The sequence below is a fragment of the Ascidiella aspersa genome, chromosome 4, assembly GCF_963924565.1.
Source record: "Ascidiella aspersa chromosome 4, kaAscAspe10.2, whole genome shotgun sequence".
NCBI classification, from domain to species: Eukaryota; Metazoa; Chordata; class Ascidiacea; order Phlebobranchia; family Ascidiidae; genus Ascidiella; species Ascidiella aspersa.
The window spans coordinates 34,539,533-34,560,420 of record NC_139450.1 but is presented as its reverse complement, the minus strand read 5'-3'; the positions used below and the strand labels follow the sequence as shown (position 1 = coordinate 34,560,420).

The 20,888-nt window shown below is 34.1% G+C and overlaps 2 protein-coding genes across 3 annotated transcripts; one reads left to right on the top strand and one right to left on the bottom strand.

The window, feature by feature from the left end:
- Positions 1-1,409: 1,409 nt before the first annotated feature.
- Positions 1,410-11,270, top strand: LOC146157666 (interleukin-1 receptor-associated kinase 4-like). Its single transcript, XM_083386863.1, has 13 exons — positions 1,410-1,656; positions 1,920-2,105; positions 2,359-2,407; positions 2,798-2,868; positions 3,273-3,430; positions 4,538-4,738; positions 5,649-5,767; positions 6,212-6,389; positions 6,846-6,932; positions 7,403-7,492; positions 7,974-8,192; positions 8,842-9,111; positions 9,642-11,270. The coding sequence occupies exons 1-13, from the start codon at positions 1,488-1,490 to the stop codon at positions 10,062-10,064; spliced, it is 2,220 nt and encodes a 739-aa protein (XP_083242989.1). The 5' UTR covers positions 1,410-1,487; the 3' UTR covers positions 10,065-11,270.
- Positions 11,271-11,885: 615 nt separating this feature from the next.
- Positions 11,886-20,116, bottom strand: LOC146157665 (dihydrolipoyl dehydrogenase, mitochondrial-like). 2 transcript variants are annotated; one of them, XM_083388625.1, is made up of 11 exons: positions 20,006-20,116; positions 18,916-19,068; positions 18,405-18,543; positions 17,933-18,075; positions 16,343-16,441; positions 15,934-16,124; positions 15,386-15,484; positions 14,826-14,996; positions 13,830-14,080; positions 13,015-13,181; positions 11,886-12,387 (listed from the first exon to the last, which is right to left on the bottom strand). In XM_083388625.1, exons 1-11 carry the CDS (start codon positions 20,033-20,035, stop codon positions 12,319-12,321), a joined length of 1,512 nt encoding a protein of 503 aa, XP_083244751.1. In that variant the 5' UTR covers positions 20,036-20,116; the 3' UTR covers positions 11,886-12,318. The 2 variants fall into 2 exon arrangements, with proteins under 2 accessions (XP_083244751.1, XP_083244752.1); XM_083388626.1 differs by having other exon boundaries at positions 18,916-19,053; positions 20,006-20,035.
- Between the last annotated feature and the right edge of the window lie 772 nt (positions 20,117-20,888).

The window sequence follows — 20,888 nt, the reverse complement described above, 5'->3', positions numbered from 1 at the left end:
CGCTTTTTTATGAATAAAATATTTCATTTAAAGATAAGTGTTAATTAATGCAAGATTAAAAAAAAACTTATATAAAAAATGTAGTTTAAAGGTGCAATCAATGCAAATATTTTGATTAAAATGTGGCAAAAATTTAATTTCACATTGTTTGATTAAAAAACATTTAACGACCTCATCCAATAGCACATAGAAAGTTATATTTTCTGCTTTTTCCTGATTAGCAATATATTTCTGGTAAACGAAAAATCTATATTTTTATTTTGGTATGATTTTGCCAAAAAATGTTCGATTGTAAACAAACTTCTTACACGCTCCGATGCACATGATTAAACACAAATCACGTGATACTATCATCTCAGGAAATTAATGTAAAGTTTTTATAAAGTAAATATTATATTTCAAGTGTCATTTACCAATAAAATAAGTTAATTATTTAATTAGTACTACGAACACATCACAATCGTAGTATTAAAGTTTGCAAATTAAGCATAGAAAATCTACCTTTATTTTTTATGCCTTGGTATTTTTTGGAATTATTTTACTGAAAAACAAACAGGTGAATTCTTGGGGAATTCCGAGTCTGGGTATTTTGATCGCGAAAAAGAGATAAAGGGGATTTCCGAAACAGTTATTTCTTTAACTTGACACATTACGTTGTTACGGTGGCTATAAAAAGTTACTGGCAGATTAAAAGTCGTGACTGCGTTAGAATTGGTGACCTTTCGTATCGTGCGTGAGATTCTTTTGTGGCCTAAATTAAAACGCTCCGATTCAATTGAAAAAGGAACCTTTTTTAAACTGGCAACTACTTCCAATGTCTGGCCAAAACTCTTTGGTCCGGCTTAATGAAGAAGTTAGTGTTAATTGGTCATAGCCTCAGGCTAGCTACGATTGTATATGTAAATGAACACAGAGAACATGTTTGCAGATGTCCCAACATGCTTTATTTATATTTCCGGATGTAGATTTACCGGACAAAATAAGGAAAGTGACTCTTTATGACTCCTATCAAGTTTTAGGCTTAACATTGACCCTTTATAAGTATTTACTTTTGTAATAAATATGACGTAAAAATAAACTTAGTGATTTAAATTCAATAACTTGTCATCAATATTCTGGTTTGGTAGACAGATATTAGTTAAATTAACAAATATTGCAAGACAGTCAAAGCTAAGATTTGATAGGATACCAAAACAAAACAGGTTTAGGTGCTGGTGTTAAAACAATCATTAAAGCAACGCACAACATTTGGGTTAGGTTGGGTCAAGTATTATTATGTTTATTATTTCATAATAATGCTTGACCAACCCAAACATCCTAAACCCTAATTATGTTCATTGTGATCAGTGCATAGGTTTGTGACCAATTATAGTCTTTATAAACTTTTGTTGTTGATTGCAGACAATTTGTTTACATTTGTATCTATCCATGATTAGAAATATTACCAGATAAGATGAAACCTTAGTGTCAATCTAATAAAAGTGAATATGAATCCTTCAAGTTTAAAGATGGGATCCACAAAAATGGACAGTAGCTTAATGTTTCCAAACTCAGATCGTAAACTTATCGATGAAATTCCAAGTGATAGACGGGCAAAGTTATGCACGCAAATCGACTACACAATACATCAGAATGAGGGTTACTGGGAAAAGTTAGGTAATGACCTTCAAAGTTAAGTTGTTGGTTAAAAATTATGGATTAAAAACATAACTTTTAATTTACAGTTCTTCCTTTTTTTTTTGAATTAACACTGCATCCTAAACTATAGCTTATTATAATAATGTATTTTATCTTTACTGATTCAATTAGTATAGTGTCAGGATTTTATTATTGTAATGAAACTTTAGTTTTTAATGTGTTTTTTTTAAATAGAATATAAACTTGAAGTTATTTCAAAAACAATTTTTTTGTTTTTTTAGTTAGTCGGCTTGGATTTGATGAAACACACAGCAAGAAGTTTAAACTTTCGTTTGAGATGCACGGAAGTCCCACGGATAATCTGTTGCGAGATTGTTCGTACAGAATGGTTAGAATCCGACATCTTTACCAGATTCTTATTGATATTGGACTGGTTCACCTCGCAGAAGACTTTTTAGGAGATTTTGGTGAGATAAAATTTTCAACTTTTGCAACAGTTTAATTGTTATGTGGTTAGAACATTGAAAAGTTTGTCATTTGTAAAAAAAAATATTTTTATTTATCTTTTTAGATTTTTGTGTGGTTTGCAATCTTAAGATGAATAAATTGTGTAAAAAGTTTAAAGAAGTTTTTTTACACATTGTTTTCAACTTCTATATTATCTTTGCATTTTGTTTGTATAATTTTGTTACAATAGTTGCAAATGCATTGTTCTTTCAGACACAGAAGGGGATTTACCTCCTTGCCCAATGCCTTCATTGTCAGTGAGGTTGGTTTATATTGAATATTTTCAACTATTGAGTTTTGGTAAACTGTTAAATATTGCAACTTTATTTGTAAAAATAAACGAATAGCCTTTTAATTACACACATTTAAATTCCAAAATATTAAGTTTAAAATTAAAAAATCAATAACTTATATAATGTTTCAGCAACGCAAGATCTATTTTAAAATTTTACACAACAATACTGTTTTGTATTATTTCATGTTTATACAACCCCCAACAATTAGGTTTAAATCGCAAAATATTTTATAAATAGATGGTAAAAAAATTAGTTTGTACCTTTTTGATTTAAAACACTTAATAATTTGGTCAAATCTTGTTTATTTACATGCTATTATGTGCACAACAAAGTGATAAAGTATTGTTATTTACCAGACCACAAGACATGAGTCTCCGAAAAGATTATCAAAACGGGACAAACAAAAGAAAAGGAGAAAACAGCAAAGGTATTGACTTTTGAACAAATAAATAAGTTAAATATAAAAAGGCAATATAAATTGTAATAAAAGACGTGTATATTTTTTGCAATAAAATGTTGATCATAAAATGCAAGAAAGCAAATATTCTTATGATTTTTCTGTCATAAATAAAGTCAGGTATTTTATAAGTTGTAAAAAGAGATATTTTCCCTAAAATGGTATCATAAATCGTTAAATAATTTGATTTTTCAATGTACATCTCACAAGGTATTATGTACACCTTACTTTTATTATTGTTTATTTTTTGTTTACATTGAATTGTTTACATTGACCTGATGAAGCACGGTTGTGCGGAAGCTTGTCAAGATTTCAATGCAATTTGTTGTTCATTAGTGGCAAGTGATTTCCAAGTTTTAATTTGTTGTATAAAGGTTGGATGGGAATAAACACAATCCATTTCGACTTTGACAAAATAAGCGAAGGAACCAATAATTTCAGCAGCAAAATGGAATTGGGAGCTGGTGCTTTCGGCAAAGTTTACAAAGTTATTCTAAACAACACCCTTTTTGCCTGCAAAGTTTTGAAGATCGTAAGTTAAAACGTTTATTTTGGAGAACTTTAATGTTAAAGCTTTATATATCGGTTAATGCGATTTTAAAGAAGTAAGTAACACTTTAACCCAGATTTTAAATTATTTTGAACTTTGTTATAAATCAATAATGATGCCTTGTTTAATAGCTTTAGGTTTTTTTGTTAAACTTTTGACAAAAAACCATTCAAAAAAAAAATACTGATTTGATTTTTTTATTATTATAATTAATCCTTTAATGCCATGGTAAAGGCTGAGTGAAAAAATTAACATTGAACACTATTACACAAAAAACAGTACATTCTCCAACAGCAAATGTTTTAATAGATCTTAGAAGATTTGTTCTCAATTGCTCTCTGTAAAAATGTGTAAAATTGTACATAAATAAACCCAAGCACCTTTGCCTTCAACCACAAATTTGATATTTCCTGTTTTCACTCGAAACGTAGCACAGCTTCTATACAACCTTATGGAGACTGTTGGCTTTCAAGCTTTTCCTTCCTTTAATTGTCAAGAAATTATAAAAAAGTTCCCCAGTATATTTCACCAATATATTTTCACCTTGCGCCCAATGCTCATAGTGTGTTACACAATTTTGTAGCTGTGAAAAAACTTAAATTAAAAAAAACTAAGATTTAACTAAATAAGTTCAGCAAATAATTAGATAATGTTTTGTTTTTGCACTTCAAAACATCATTATATTGTAACTTTTTTATCATAATATAATTTTACTACAAAATATAGTCAAACTGACAAAACAAAAATGACCATAAATTAACAAAATAATTCCCACCCTATTTTATTTTATTATTTTTTTTAATTTATCTAAAAACGTTTATTAACAACTGAGGAATAAATCTTTTCAAACCCAATAGGAATCCAACCTAAGAAAAACTTATTTTAATATTAAAAGTTAATGTGATAACTAAAATAAATTTTCTAAACTTTTGCCTTTTATTGAAACTTTTTCAGCAGGACACAATAATTTGCTAACTCCTAAATAACAACCATTCTTTGTACAAAATAAAATTTGTTTTGTTTTAAATCCAACCTGAAAAACAGTTAAATTTAAGATCAGAAATCGTAGAATTTTTGAATTATCAACAGGATAAGGACAACCCTTTAACAACGTCAGTTCTGGAAACGTGTCGTCAGCATGACGATCTTCGCAACGAGCTTAATTACTTGGCAGAATACCGACACCCAAACGTTATCGCGCTGTACGGCTGGTCGTTAGACGGACCAGATCCATGCCTCATATATGATTATATGAAGAACGGGTCGTTACAGGACAGACTTCAGTGTTTGGTGAGTGGTGTTTAAGCCTTAATGTGGCTAATGTTGCCTGTAATTAATGAATCGATTTTCTGTGGATTAAACACAATTTAGCTTAAGCTACGTCAGGTGTAAGTTATTATACTTTGATGGTTTTCTATCTGTTTGGCGTTGAAACCTTCAAAGTTGATTTTAATTGTATCTTAATGTGGTTTGATCACTAAAGGTTATTAGGCTTTGGTGGATTTTAAATACATCAAAACTGTCTAATTTAAGTTTATTTGACTTATGTCTTGATTTGGTCAGGATTGATTGTATTCCTGGTTGTGATTTTTGTTGTTGCTAGTTTAACTTAACTAATTATATTTGATGACATAGAAAATATTGGTTGGTGTTCCAAGGCCAAAAGTTAATATTAGAACTACTCAGATATTTCAAATAGAGTTAATTACATTTTGTGCTCTGTATAAGATTCAGTATTAGTTTTCTAAGTTTGATAAACATAACTTGTAATATAAAAATAAAAGTACCAGCAGACTAAAAAGGCCTTATACTTGTTTTGAAATATGCCTCAAGTGGTAAATGACATTTTTTAGATTAAATGAAGCCCTATTTCCTAATAAAAGATTCAGTTTAAAATGTATTAATCTATAACACTAATGTCTCCATGAACAAAAAAGGTTTTTAAACAGCTGAACGCAACATTGTTCAACATTATGGTACAGCTTTTGTATACTCCAGCAAAATCTAGCTTTATTATCATTTATTTACTTCTACTTCTTGAAGCCCTATTTCAATTTTATATATTTAGTTTTAAATGTAGCATTCAATCTGTGGCACTGATGTCAAAGCTCAAACAAAACCAATAAATATGATCGATATTAAACTTTATGGTTCCTTTATTATTACTTAACGCATGTATTAACCTGCTTGAGTTCCCCAGAATGACACGGACCCGATGACGTGGGACATACGAGCGAAGGTTTCTTGTGGGGCAGCACGAGGATTGCAATTCCTGCATCACATGAATTCGCAACCTCTCATCCATGGGGACATTAAAACGTTAGTTACAACAAAATATTTGGACAGTTGTTTTGTTAGGGTGTTTATTGGTTGAGGTCTCATTGAAAATTTCATGCTCACTATCAATCAGTCAAACTTTGTCGAAGAAAATATTTATTTGTTTTTCTTTAAATTATAAATAGCAATAGAAAGCATAAAATTTATTATTAAACGTTGCCATTTTATTAGTTGGTTTTATTCAAAATGTACTTGGAAATATTATTTAGGCATTTTTTAAATAGTTGAATTTGGTATAATTTGGTTTTTAGAATTTTTTGTTTAAATTATCGAGAGAAACAGAACTAAAAAAATTGTGAATTTATCAGAGTGTTTTTTGCCTAAATTATTGTACTGTACACTATGACAACCATTTTATCAGTTTTATTTTAACAAATATTTACTTTGCTTAGAAACAGAAAACATTTTGAAGACATTTTTCTACAGAGCTAATATTTTACTGGATGAGAGCTACACTGCGAAGTTGGGTGATTTCGGCTTGGCTCGTGAAATGCCTCGTAACGCTTCAACGGGCAGCTACATTCGCCTCGGAAACGAACACACGCCGGGAACTTTGGGATATCTCGCTAACGAGTATATTCACACAAAGAAGCTCTCTGTACAGGTTGGTGGGCTGATATTAAACATGTTGATGTGAAGTTTGTCGAGAAAGTTAATTATAAGCCCATGTATATCAATAAAAAATGGAAAAAATAAGAGGTATTATTTGATTAAGTAACATAGTTTGTTTTTCCGACAATGGGCTATTCGGATTAGGAACATCGGGATTTCAATTTCGGGGCAAAAGTTTAAATCTAGAGTCACTGTTTTCAACTTTTTTTAAGGTATTAAAATTGAAATTTGAACTAAATTTTTGTCAGTTAATTCACACTAGGTGTAAGTGATAAAATAATTGCAGCTAAAGCAAATTATGAACAACAAATGAGATATTAAATGCCACAACAAAATAATTGTTCTTTAACGACAAAATTTAAAAAAATGACTCCCCCCTTTAAACTGTATGGTTATTATAATAGATTTTGTATCTATCCAATGTGGTTTTAAAACTTTAACCATCCAGGTTGACACTTATGCGTTTGGAGTTGTTTTGTTGGAGCTTTATACTGGGAGAAGGGCTTATGATAGAAGCAAGGAAAACGCTTTGCTGGTGAGTAGAACTGTAAGATAATACTTAATATAGATTCCTGTTAATGATTGGTTGTGTTGTTCTGATAAAATGTTTGGTTTGGTTCAACAACAATTGTTTGTGGCGCTTTTGGGTAAATGTGAATTGAAACTTGGTTGGTAACGGTATTTGTTTTATTTAAAAACTGAAAACAAGTGGCACTGTTGGCAGTTTGTGAATTCAAAATTTACTGTCTTACTTTTTTATTACACTGTTCTTGGTAAAATGATTGATATGTTGCTGTAAAAAATATATTTTTATTGCATTTCACAATTATTTAGGTAAATGTTGTTAAACGCAACGAAATAATCTGAATAGATAAAAAACTGTTTTACAGTATAGGATTTGTTTTAAAATCAAATACCCTTTTCGTCCCTAGTTGATAAACTATAACACTTATTGCAATATCCAAGCTTACCAACCTTAAATCATTTGTTGTTTTACTTCACTAGAGAGATTACATGGACAACGTGGCTTCTGAAGCTGAACAAATCGGTGAAGAGCAAGCTTCAGAGAAATTGTACAACTTGCAAGACCCACAGGTTCGTACAAATATACAAACTTGTGTGTAGTGCGACGACTTGGAGTCAATAAAACAAATGTACTGCCTTTTTCAATGTCGAAAAACTTGAGCCATTTAGGCATATAAATGTGTATATCTAGGATGTCGGATAATAAAGTTTTAATAAATGTGTTTTAGGATCATTTGGGAAACATTTCGCGGGCAGGAATAATTAAACTGGCCGCACTTTTCGTGAAAAATTAACTTCAAATTAAGAAAAGCCATTTAAGCAAAGCAAAACCTCAAAACGCAAATTAAATTGTTGTCAGAAAATGAGAAATACCATATGATAATACCCAACCACAAAATTGCCAGATATCAAAACATTTAACAAACTTAGAGGAATTGTTTGTCATGTTGATTTTGATATTAGTATTTTCTTAATAAAGTTGTTTATTATCTTTTTGAACCTCTGTGATTTATCTAACCTTTAACAACCACCAGTTGAAATATTTTTCCAGATCAGCAAACTTCCCCGCGACCTTGCGCTGACCTTCGTGCGCCTAGCACTCCAGTGTTGTCATGAGAAACGAACCAAGAGACCAAAAATGGCGTCGACTCTGGCTCGGTTGGAGGAGATCGACCAGGAGGTGGCGCACGTGAGCGGCAGACGTGTTGATCACGTGAAACGACGAAACGGACCAGTGGAGTCGGTGGACAACTCACTACTCATTCCACAGGTTGGTGACAGTTTAATATTTGTGTTCGCTTAAATGTCCCATGATAAGTGCGTTTCGCTCTATCCTTGCATTACTGCTTGGTAAATCATATTCATGTGTTGCCAAAAATAGCGGTGTCTCTGCTTATTCCACAGGGAGTTTATTGGCAGTCCGGCATTTTATGTCCCACTCAACCTGGTATATCGGTTTATAATATGGCACCCTAGTAGCAATGCCACCACTTGACATAAAATATCGCCGGTCCGGTAATATCGGGCAACTCCACTTCCAATATAACGATTTCACATCCCGTACTTTTCACCTTTCAAGCATCTAGCGTAAAACTGTGTTTCAGATATTACGTAACTACAGGTGGAATTCACTCATAGGAGTGTCATATAACTTGCCCCATCCACCCATGCGATAAAACATTCTCTCTACAATCTACGTGTGGTAGCCATTACAGTTTAAAAAATGGTACTGCGCATTGCGCAAGCGCACGCCGAACTCGGGTAGTCTTAATCGTGTCGCGAGTCTGACTGCAGCAAAAAAAAGAACGACTCCGTCGAGTCCCGACTCAGCATCCTTGCCTTCCAGTTCCACCGCTAAACAGGCAACAAAATAACCCTTTATTGTACAAAACGCCCAAATAACCTTATTTCCTCTACAGGAGAGTCGAGTCGAACCCCATCTCCTCCCAAGCGCGAGGTTCCAGAACCTCGCTATTCACACTACAGAGGACGACCTTGAGAGCCAGGGGGACGCCCCTTCGTCCACCGGAACATCGGTCAGTGGCCAGTACCACGTTGAACAAGCTGACCACCACCACTGCCACGATACAAGTGACATCTACAGCCCTGGATCTTACACTAATGGTGTCCTCGGGGCAAGAGCGAGCCCAATCAACCCATACGGACTCAACCTGAGCAGGATATCGAAGGTAACTTTTGTTTTGATGGTTTACAAAAAGTTCATTGAAGATAATTGGTTCGGCAAAGCTTTTGCTATAATGCTTAGTATTTGGGTCGCCGTGAAAAATAATTGAGAAACACTGTAACAAGCATATGGACTTGACCTGAGCAGAATATCAAAAGTGCTTGTTGTTTCAATGCGACGTTCTAGCGCCAATTAAAGTTACATTTTGGGTTATGACTCGCTATTTTTTCCAATGTCTTTAAATTAACAAACACACACAAAAAAAATTTGCTTTAGTCTAGTTTGTAACAGAGACCTTAAAAAACAGTCATTCGGTGTTGTAAAAAATGTAATTATAATAACACTGACAGATCCAAGTATTTCTACTAAGCAATTTCCCAAAATAATAAATAACTCTTTTAATGGAAGCCTTTTAAATTTGGCCAAACCCAGGTTACATTTTATTTGCACTCCAGTGAGGGACGGTAAAATCTAGCCGTGTACAATTCATAAACCCTTTTTCTCTAGTTTGTGCATCTGTGTGTTTTCCAACAGGTTGGACAACAACAGCAGCAGCAACAACACGCCATTATGTCGTCACAGTGGCACAACAATGATGACGAGTGCGCGCCGGGGACTTTTGACTCGTTCGAGTTGGGACAACGACCTGCTTCGGAACGACAGGTCCCAAAAGACCTTCCTCTGTCAGCATCGGCTTATTCCACTTGCTCAAAGACCCCGGACGACACAAGCCCTTCAGTGGGACATTACCCCGGCCAGATATCGGCCTTCAAGTTCCCGACCACTGTGGCAGGGGGGTCAGGGTGCCCCCCTAGATCCAGGGTGCTCCAGTCGCCCGTGAGTGTGAACCCGGTTAAGGAGAGCATGGTTTCTCGCATCAGCCAGGGTGACAGCTACACTCAGATATTCGCCGATAGTGGGAGAGTGCCAACTGAGTCAAGCTCAAGTTATAACTAAACACCATCAGTGAAACAAGGGGAAGGGGTTAATGAAAAGGGGGTGAACTGGACGTGTAAAGAGAATAAATCTGTCGCCCTTGACTTTCCTGTCTTAATCAAAGTCAGCCCTTTATAAGTTCTTAAAAGAAATATATAGAGACTGATGATGCCTTATTTTGTGGTGAAATAGATTTCCCTTAAAAACTTATAAATAAACAGGAAAGTCTAAAGAAAGGGCTTAAAAATCTTAACATTGCACCAAAAGACCTCGATTTTATTTCAAATAAGGAAAGCTGAGTAGGTTTACTCTTGGCTGGTTATCTGGAAATCAAGCGGAACTTCTGTTGAGCGATAATTGTATGATTATTATGTTTGGTAAGGCATTAGTTTCATGATGATATAATTTGTCGTCAGTGGCACCTGATTTCTTGCACTCAACGAAAATTTGCTCAAAAACTAAAGAATAACAACATTGTATGTTGTTTTAATACAGGGGCGTGCAACTGTTTATCGCAACGGGCTATAATGTGTAGTTATGATGGTGCTGCGGGCCAGACGATCGAACAACATTTATAGTTTTTATTAAAAAACCGTGAAATATTAATATATATTCAAAACACTGCACCCATAAAGTAAGATCATGTCACTGAATCATTACCAGCAGAACAAGGCAGTTTTACTACAATGCACACTAGACGTAATACAAATTGAAAAATGCTAACGATTCCGTTACAAAAATAACTTTTTAAACAGTGAAAAGTATTAAAAATTAATGCGCTACTTAGACGGAGTCTGTGCGGGCCACGTAAAAAAAAAGTAGCGCGGGCCGTATATTGCACGCCTCTGTTTTAATACAAAGTAATGTTGACAACTTTAAAATCATGTCTAAGTCATTCTGTCAATATTACAAAGCTAGGAAATATTTTTAATTGTCTTTTATTCTTTAGTCAGGCCAAAAAATGCCTGTGCCATACAATATTGATATGTTGTAATTAAATTCTATTAAAATGCAGTTTTTTTTATTGTGCTTTTGTGTCTGAATGTAAATCTTTGTTCTATTTTGTTCCTATCGTTTTAATTTTTTATATATATTTTGAATAGTGCCTGCCACAATGTTGTTGTTCACAGCTTACCGATTGACACACTTAACTAAACGTTTTTTATTCCGTTTTCATTATTTCGGACAAAAATTACAGCCCTCATCCATAAAATGTGAAAGCTCTTTGTTAATTAAATAGTATTGGATCGGCGCCGATACCACGCTAGTATCGGACGAGTACCGATACTACCACCTTGCATCGGGTATCGGCTCCGAAAAATCGTACATCCTATCAGTAATGTTATTGTTACCTCTTGGTTTAAAGATTTTGAACTTTTGCCAGATCTGTTTTGCATTAGTGACATTGTTAATGGAATACGATTTAATCGACAGTATGTTGTTGCACCATTGTTTTGTAAAACCGGTACTTTATAGTGTATTGTGAACATTATGATGTTACTATTTGCTTGTTAGTTTCGCCTGGAATTTGTTTTGTAAAATATACATCTTTAAAATTGTCCATAAAAACGAATGGCAGACTTTTTATAAACTTTAAGTGGAACGAATAGTTAAGGTTGGTACAATAAATAGCCACACTTTTTAGGTCATAAAACATATCCCAGTATGTGCACTGCACAGCAGCACAGCCTATATTATGACCAGCATTGTTAAAAGTATGTTGCTACAGAAAATTAATGCAGAACATTCACAACCGGATTAAATTGAAGTTAAATAATCTCCTAATTTACTTTATTGCTACTGCCTCTTGTTCTTTTACTAAGCTTAAATAAAATAAATAAGTAAAATTCAACATGTTTCAATATATTTTCCGAAAGAAAAAATAAACGACTAAATGCAAAAACAAGTTTTAGTGAAGCATATATACTGTGGTGTTGGTGTGTAGAAAGTTGTATGCGGTAAATTAGGCAAAATACACAAATAGAATAATCTGTCTGAACTTTAATTCTAAGTTTGTATAAACACAAATCTACTGCTTTATCCGGGCAAGCATCTAAACATGAGGGACACAAATTTAATAAATAAAGTTATAAACACTAACTTTAAACCAAGATTTAAATAGTTAAATGCCTGTATCGCATATGCACAAAATTTTTCTAAAACGGTGGGCCAAAAATGTCGGCCAAATATTGTACTTGCGTTTACCAACGTGTGGAACTTAGTTGCGACAGAAGCTGATGAAGCTTATTGCACTTTTCATCATCTTTTGCTGCTTTTAAACGTTGTTGATTGGTTTTCCACAGTAGGCCATTAGGTTCGCTTCCCTGAAGGCCTCGGATAAAGTCTGAACAATAATTTCCACTTTATCGCTGAACTGTTTTGCCAGAACGAATTTACAGTTTGTTTTTTTTTTTTGTTTTTTTGTCATTTCGACATGTAACAAATCGTAACTTATCATAATCGACCCGCGACGCGTATTGTATGTTAACCAGGCAGTAAAACTCAAAGTTTAAAAACCAGAGTAAAATCAGGATCAGACATTTTTTAAAGGAATATATATTTCGCCTTTTTGTCCGGTCCTTAATTTCGAATCAATCTCGAGTTTTATTGCTAATATACGCATCAGCGGAGCAGCGGCCAACCAGCAGAAACCTGCTGTCTTTGGTTGGGTTTTTTATAAAGGTACACCCTTCTATTAACCAGACAGTGTAACGCATCTGACACACAATGGGTGGCACCAGGGTCGTACACGGCATCGTAACGCACCGTTACAAAGCAGAATGTTTCGTACTGTATCTCCAATACATCGTGATGTATTGGATTACACCGTAGTGGAAAGTATCGTGTCAGATCGTAACGTTTTTCATCAAGTCGTATCGTATCATATAACTAATAACTTATCAAAGCACATCAACTTTGGCAACGTGTGGTTACGTATAGTTACTTATAGCAAAGTAACGTATTAACTTACTGGATGCGCGTGGCTTACTCTCGCCACGTCTTCAGCGGACGCTCCATACTCCATGGCGAGCACAGCCTCGTTTATCATCTCACCAGCACCTCCTCCCACTATGTGGGCACCCAGGATCCGGTCTGTGTCCTTGTGGCTCAAAATCTTCACGAAACCATCAGTGTCCGCTGCAAAGCAACAAGCGGTAACATATTTGCAAATGAACCTAGGTTAAGAATTTAGTGGCTTTCCTTAACTTGGGATCGAACCCTGCTCTACCGATTGCTGGTATGTTTTGTTTTTAAAGTTCGCACAACAAATCAAATCACTTCTGTTTGAGTGTGCTGCCTTGGCCGGGATTCGAACCCGGTTCTGAAGTTTGCAGAGGAATGAGCTAAATCGCGACTTGTCAATTCTAAGGCTGCTTTACACTGGGGGCGTATTATGTCTGGCGTCAAGCGCTAACGTCGCCAGTTCACACATAACGCGTTGCCAGCTTAACGGCAAATTTCCTCGCTTCTAACCGAAAGTGTCAAAGTTAGATTGTATTCTTTAAAAACAAGCGATGGGATACTTCAAAAACACAACTCTTAGTTATGGTTTTTTGTCATCGAAAAATAGTTTCAAAAATTATTAATTTATAAACTTTAGATAGGAAAAACAATCAAATATTTGCAAAACTAAAATTTCTCACAGTTGTTTTTCGCTCTACAACTCTTAGTTATAGTTTTTGATCATCGGAGAATAGTTGGGAAAACGCAAATATTCAATTTTTCACTTTTTTACCTTTAAATAGAAAAACAAAACAAATATTCGCAAAACGCCAAATTTCTCACCGTTGGTTTTCGCTCTGCTGTTTGCTGAGAATGGAAACTTGCCGATCTTGTAAGGAACATTTTCTTCCTTAAGTTGTTCCTCGGTCTTTCCAACCCAGCCGACCTCAGGGTGTGTGTAGATGACTGAAGGTACGCAGTTGTAGTCGATGTGCACAGGAGCTCCTGTCATACCTTCAACGCATATTATCCCTTCATCTTCTGCCTTGTGAGCCAACATAGGTCCCTTGATGCAGTCGCCGATAGCGTAGATGCTGTGGAAGGGTTTGTTGAAAATATTTGGAAAATGTTGAGTGAAAATATAAAGATGCTACGGGGGAAAATGGGTTTGGTAAAGTGAAGCGGAAATATCCTGGAGCAGTGCTTTTCAAACCCGTGGGATGGTACACACTTGTGCGGATGAAAAAAATTGTAACGCGGATGACTAACGTTGTGCGGATGAAAATGTTGCATGTTATTATTTTTATGTATAATACAGTAATCAAATAAGCTGGTGCGCCCACTTGTGCGTTACAGGTACAGTAATATAGTCTCTCAATGGTTCATTGCAGCTTAAGCTATCTATTTTATATTGGTTAAGGTCACGGTTTTAATGCACAAACCCTTCCATTGTTATTTCATAAATAAAACTATAGGTTGCAAACTTACTGCTATGCTTGTTTCGTGCGGATGGAAATTTTACGAAATAAAAAAGTGCGGATGAAAATTTTAAAGGTTGGAAAGCACTGTCCTGGATCAAAAACAAATGCCCCAAAGGAAGAACCTACATGACCGTAATACCTACACACACATTGCACACACTTGGCTCACAAGATTTATGTGAGTTATCACTGTTCTTACAGGAGGCTAACTTACTGCTTTCAGAATTCTAATGACAAAATCAATCTGATAAGTTGAATATTATGGGTTTTGCATCTGTTTGTAACAAGTTCCTTCACTTCAGGGGTGAAGTAGAAAAACAGATTTCACACAAAACAACTCAGGTGTAATATCACTTACTTAGGCACCGATGTTTGGAATCTGTCGTTAACAGCGATGGTTCCTCGTTGTTCGAGCTCGATCCCAACATTCTCCAGCCCGAGGTTGTTCGTGTAAGGTCTCCTCCCAATGCACACAAGTAACACGTCGCAGTCCATCGTTTCAGCCTTGCCTCCTTTGGCCGACTCAACACTAGAAAGGTTTTAGAAACTATATTTAAAGCTTTGAATACTTAAGGTTTATTAAAAGGTGTTTAACAATTTTTGGGGTAATAAATTTTTAAGGAAATTTATTAATCCAAGTAGGTAACAATTGTGCTATATATTTAAAAATACAATTTGCAGTACAAACACACAGCATATTAAGATGAACTGTTGCAGCATAAAAATTTTAATATTTCTGTTAAAAATTTTTGATATTCTTTAATTTATCTAAAAATGACGTTCAAATAAAATTTATGTCTTATAGGCTTTAAAGTCTAAAAAAAGGTTTTATTTAAAGTAAACACTGACATCATATTCATAACACAAATAACTATTCATTTGAACAACAAACCAAATAAAGCCTACACATTAACTTACTTGACTTGTATGCCAGAAGCGGTTCTTGAAGCTGACATTACTTTTGTGTTCAGCTTAAACTTCATTCCCTGCTTCGTTAAAGTTCGTTGGAAGTTCTTACTGCAAATAATAATAAAAAGTTTGTATAGTTAGTAATAAACACATTTTTCAACAAATGGACACACTTGTAGGGAAGCATTTTAAAGATCACCTAGAAACCGGTATGCAGTGTGTTTCAATCTGTCTAGGCAAAGGAAATTTTTAATATTTAAAATAAAAGGCCAATTTAACTTTTTTTAAATCTTAATGTAAATGTTTTTTTGGAGAAATGTTAAACTGGTCCAAGCCAACATGGAGTATGATGCATCTTTTTTGAAAACCAATGCTCAGAAAAATTTAACAGAAAATGTTAGTCAAATAAAAGCCAAGCGTAGTTATTACAACCAAAAAATCGTAGTAATTTTTATTTTTTTTAGTACATTTTTTTTAGTTCAATTTTTGTAGCCTTAGGAATTCTTCAGTATTAAATCAATGTAGTATTTTTTAGCACTAATCATTTATTAACTTACGCCACTTCCATGTCGATTCCTAGTCCGCCGATATGGCCGAGGAACTCTACAGCGGTTACCTGGGACCCGAGTCTGGACCAAACGGAACCGAGCTCGACCCCGATCACCCCGGCGCCGATAAGGATCAGTCGTTTTGGAACTTGTTTGAGGGAAAGTGCGCCGGTCGACGATATAATGGTTTCCTCATCAATCTAGATACGGATTAAAGATAAGGAATCTTTGGAAAACATACACAGGTCTGAAGTCGTGCTTGAATGTTAAATATATTAAAAAGTTCATGGCAAAGAGGGCAAGATAGTTAAAAATATCCTAACAGCAGCATTATTGGTGTAAAAACGGGTATTTCTGGTGGTTATCTCTGTAGAAAACACTTATTTATTTGTGATGTGCTTCAAAGATAAAAACAAACCTCTAGTCCAGGAAAAGGAATGACTTCTGAACCGGTTGCGATTAAAATGTTCTTGGTGTTTATCGTATCAGTGCTGCCATCTTGCTTGGTGGCAATAACCTACAAAATAAAACACACACTCGGTTCTTTTTGGAAAACAGCAATACTGAATTTAAATTGGAAAACAAGGAAATGACTAAATTCTGTTCGTATCTAAATTTAAAGTTAGCATTAAGATAAAACATCATTAATTTAATTATTCTTTACTAGCATTTACTTAGAATACACTTATAATAGGCACAACTAAACACTTTTTAATGAAACTTAGCTGTAAGTTTGACAATTTTTTTCTGTTGTAAACTGTTTGACAATGGCTCATGCCATGATTAGTGTGAAATGAAAAGAATGAGTTAACAGCTGAAATGTTTGTAAACATAAAAAAATGTCAATATTAATAAATGTTTTGGGATTTCGATGTCATAGACATAAATTTTACGGTGAAAGACTGCAATCTGACCAACTTTAAAAACAATTTAAAAAATTAGACTGGTAATTACATAGCAAATATATTGCAAAACACATTTCTTCTTAAACCACTTAAAAATAAAATTGGTTGTTTCATTTAACATTCTGACTGATATTTCAAAGATGTGGAATTATAAAGTTTAAAATTCATCCCGAACTGTGTTTTGTTCTGACGACAATGTTATTCTAATTTAGGTCTTATTGATCAGGGTTGTTCCTAAATTGTATGTCTTATAGTTGGTCATATTTATTTTCCAAGGGCATCTGCAATGGTTTCGATTCGTATCTAAACATACAGTAATTGCGATATAAAGAATTTACAGACAGTTATATTTTAAATTTTGGCTTGGTTGACCGCTGTAAACTTTAAAAGATCGCAAAAATATACTTACGGAGACTAATTGCTAATTCTCAGCTATAGTTTCACAAGTAGACGGTATTTTTAAAAAAAAAGAAGTGTTCAGTTAGTCCTTTCGGTGCCTCTAAACATCATAAAAAACACTGCTTACAAATATCATTAAAACTTTTTGTTACCAAAAACTGCAGCAAATGATAATTTTCTTATACGAACAATTCAATAAATGCAGTAAAGTTAAATACTTACCGCTGGGTACATCACAAGTCCAATAAACTTTTCGACAGGCGTCAACGATTGGGTTAAACATTTAAAAATTAACAACGTTTAAGTTGAACAATAAACCTTATAAATATTTACCAGTTGCCACTGCAGCAATTACGTCTTTGATTGTTTGCCGGTAAACAAATTTTTAAAACGGGACAAAGAGTCTTTATTACGAGCTTCGAACAGGACCTAGATTAACCTTTTATTTGTGTATAGTGTTGAATGTGTTTGCACCTAAGTGTTAAGGAAATAACTGCTGCTAAGTGATATTTCGCTTAGTAGTGGTGCTTAACACAAGTTGTTCTACACCAACTAATTAAATTTCTCGCCGAAGCCACTCGCCGGTCGGGCAAGTGGGTGTCAATCAGCACTCGCCAGGAGCGATTTGTACTCGCATTGGCGAGCGGGCGAGTGCTTAAGCCCAACCCTGTTGATAGAGTATTAAATGCACTTTATTTACAAACCTGTGTAGGGCTTGTTATAGTTCCATGTCCGTCCACCCTCGTTACTTTGTTGGCTTTAAACAACCCAGCGATTCCAGAAGTTAATCCCGTCACTGCGTTTCGCTTCTGTTCCATCATTTTGTCCAAGTTCAACTTCACTTCAACTGCAAATAAAATGTTGTCATTCTTTAAACATTTAATTGAAATTTAATTAGTTGACATCACATGTTATTTTGTAAACACAGGGTGAAGTAACAATTAAAATCTTAAGTTGAAGCAATCAAAGTGAAACTGTTGCCATTCAAACAAAATAAAATGCACTAAAATTTAAGGTTAAAAGTAGAATACAAGCTAAAAAAACATTCTAATGTCGGGTTTGTGTTTATACAAAATTATTAAAAACTTGGTTTAAATACCAAAAGAGACTAGAATGTATGTCATTCACATAGACATCTTTAAATAAAAATAAATTTATTATAAATATTTCACCAACCATCAATCCCTCTGCTTGCGAAATCCTTTCCAGAAGCGAGGTGATAATAATGCGAGTTGTTGAGCAGAGCTTTGGAAGGAATGCAGCCGACATTCAAACAAGTTCCTCCCAATGTTGCATCTTTTTCAACACAAACTGTCTGAAGAAAAACAAGATAATACACATTACACTGATTGCATCCTCTGGTGGTTTTTGAATCAAAATTAAAAGCTATGGGCAAATCTAAAATAAATTAACTTTAGAAATTAACTGTTTATGTAGTGTGGATTTTTTGTTTACGACATAACATAATGTCAATATTAACAGCTCTTATAGGAAAAGCTGTTTTTAGCCTTTTTTAAGTTTCATGAATGTTAACAAATTCCACTTTATCGGTCACAAAATGCGATGTTAACAGAAATTTGTCGATGCAATAAAACATCCTAAGTTTGACTTTATATATAACAAACAAAATATTTGTTAGTGATATTTTCTACTTGAATAAATAGTTTCACTGAAATACGTAAATTACTTTAAATCCAAGTTGTGCTGCTTTAATTGCTGCAACGTAACCTCCGGGTCCTGACCCAATCACCACTAAATCAGCATCGTGAGTTGCACCAGCGCTGTACGACGACGAGGGCTGAAGCGTTCTACTGCAAGCTCGCAGCTGAACTGCATTGCTCTGAAATATTAACATAAGCAGTTTAACATAAACTCTTTACACAACTTCCTGGGTAAAATCCCTAATGCAAGTGCAATTTGCTCCTGACAAGTTCTGATTGAAACCTGAAAGCCAAGCGCCCGAATTGTTAGGCGAAAAGCAAAAATTAGCTTGTTGTTATCAAACCTACTAGACTTAATTTGTTGATCTGCAACATTATCTTATTTAAACGCCATTACTTATTATTGATACAAAATTCTTAACATTTGAAATACAACAAAGTTATGTTAATTCATCAACATAAAAAAGCAGGTTATAAAAAAGCAGGTCACTGGTAAAAAAACAACTTGGTAGAACAGAAATTCGCAGAAGGGGTGCCAACATTTTTAATGAGCGTCGCACGGCCGACTGCTGAATGTCAGAGATTGGCAAATGCAAATTTAACTGCTATATCAGCTCTCACTGTGTTATTATGTAGTAATACAATTTTTAGTGAGTTAACTTGCCCAAAAGTACAAGCAAAATGAACAAAATATGTCAAAATAAATAAGGAAGATTGCAGTCATTATTGCAAACCATACTGTATTTCATCAAATATTTTAGTTTTGGTGATTTAAGGTGGGTATAGTTGATCTTTTTTCGGTCTTAGATAAAATAAAAGACTGACAGCATGTCATGTCTTATGATGGAATGATTGGGATTGGAAAAAAATATTTGGTGCACAGATCAAGAACTGGAAAAAACGTTAGGCAAAGGTATAATTTGTAAACAAAAAGTGGGGTATTAAAAATTAAGAAGTACGCAGGAGATATATACTTTACTGAAACTATGTTTGTTACTAGTGGGCTATAAAAGTACAAACATATTTTCAAGTTTCTTGCTTTTTTAAGTTTCTTGTGTTGTATGTTATTTGTTAACCTAATTAAAACCAAAGTAATAATTTAATTAATGTACTTACTTGGATAAATCTGGAGGCAATTTTTAACATTTTTACGTGAAAAAAACAAATTAAACGAAACTAAATTTCCACCAAGATTTACTTTTTGTATTCATGTCCTTCATTTCAAACAATCCGGGCCGGTAGAATATGCTGAGTCACAAAAATTCTCTTTTTCGCATTAACAAGTTAAAAAATCAAATTATAAACAACCTTTATTAAATATATTATATAAAGTAAAATTTTGAGGTCAAACAACAAAAATTGGCGCAAGATACAAATGCATATTTTAAAAGTGGATGTTATTAAATCGAAACTAAATTAAATATGCCTGGACAATTTAACGACAAATTTAGCAAAGCTCTGCTTTCAGTGAATTCAGCTCACAGCGCGGAATAACGCTTCTTGTCAATTATTGCTTTAATGCAGTGGTTTTTAACCGAGGTGCCGTGCCACCCCTGGGTTGTTTTCTAATTCTCAAGGGTGTCGTATAAATCCAATTTTAACTTCCTACGGTGTGTAGAGTCGATGATGGTTGTTCTAGTTCCGTTTATTGTGAAATTTTAGTGAATTATCTACAGAAAAATCTTGTAGCGGTGCCGCAATCTATTTATCATTTCTGAAGGGAGCCGCTAGCCATAAAAGGCTGAGAAACACTGCTTTAATGGTTGAGAAAGTCAAGGAAATCATCGGAAGATAAAGGTTTATAGTCAAGAAATTTTTTCCCCGGTTTCTCGGACAACTAGTCTTATGTTTTAAAATGAGATCAGAATTAAAATTAGAGCATTTTGAGTTTTCTTAAATTAGATTAAAATTACCAAATTCTCCAAAAAAACGAATTTGAACTTCTGACTCAGCACAACCGACTAAGAATTTATCATATTCAGCCGTGACTAAGCATTTA

Coding starts and splice junctions, on each gene's coding strand:
- LOC146157666 (XM_083386863.1), top strand. CDS start 1,488: ATGAATCCTTCAAGTTTAAAGATGGGATCCACAAAAATGGACAGTAGC. Junction 2,106..2,358: donor AGACTTTTTAGGAGATTTTG/GTGAGATAAAAT, acceptor TTGTTCTTTCAG/ACACAGAAGGGGATTTACCT. Junction 5,768..6,211: donor ATCCATGGGGACATTAAAAC/GTTAGTTACAAC, acceptor ATTTTTCTACAG/AGCTAATATTTTACTGGATG.
- LOC146157665 (XM_083388625.1), bottom strand. CDS start 20,035: ATGTTAAAAATTGCCTCCAGATTTATCCAA. Junction 18,544..18,915: donor CAGCACAACTTGGATTTAAA/GTAATTTACGTA, acceptor GTTTTTCTTCAG/ACAGTTTGTGTTGAAAAAGA. Junction 16,125..16,342: donor TTCCTTTTCCTGGACTAGAG/GTTTGTTTTTAT, acceptor ATCCGTATCTAG/ATTGATGAGGAAACCATTAT.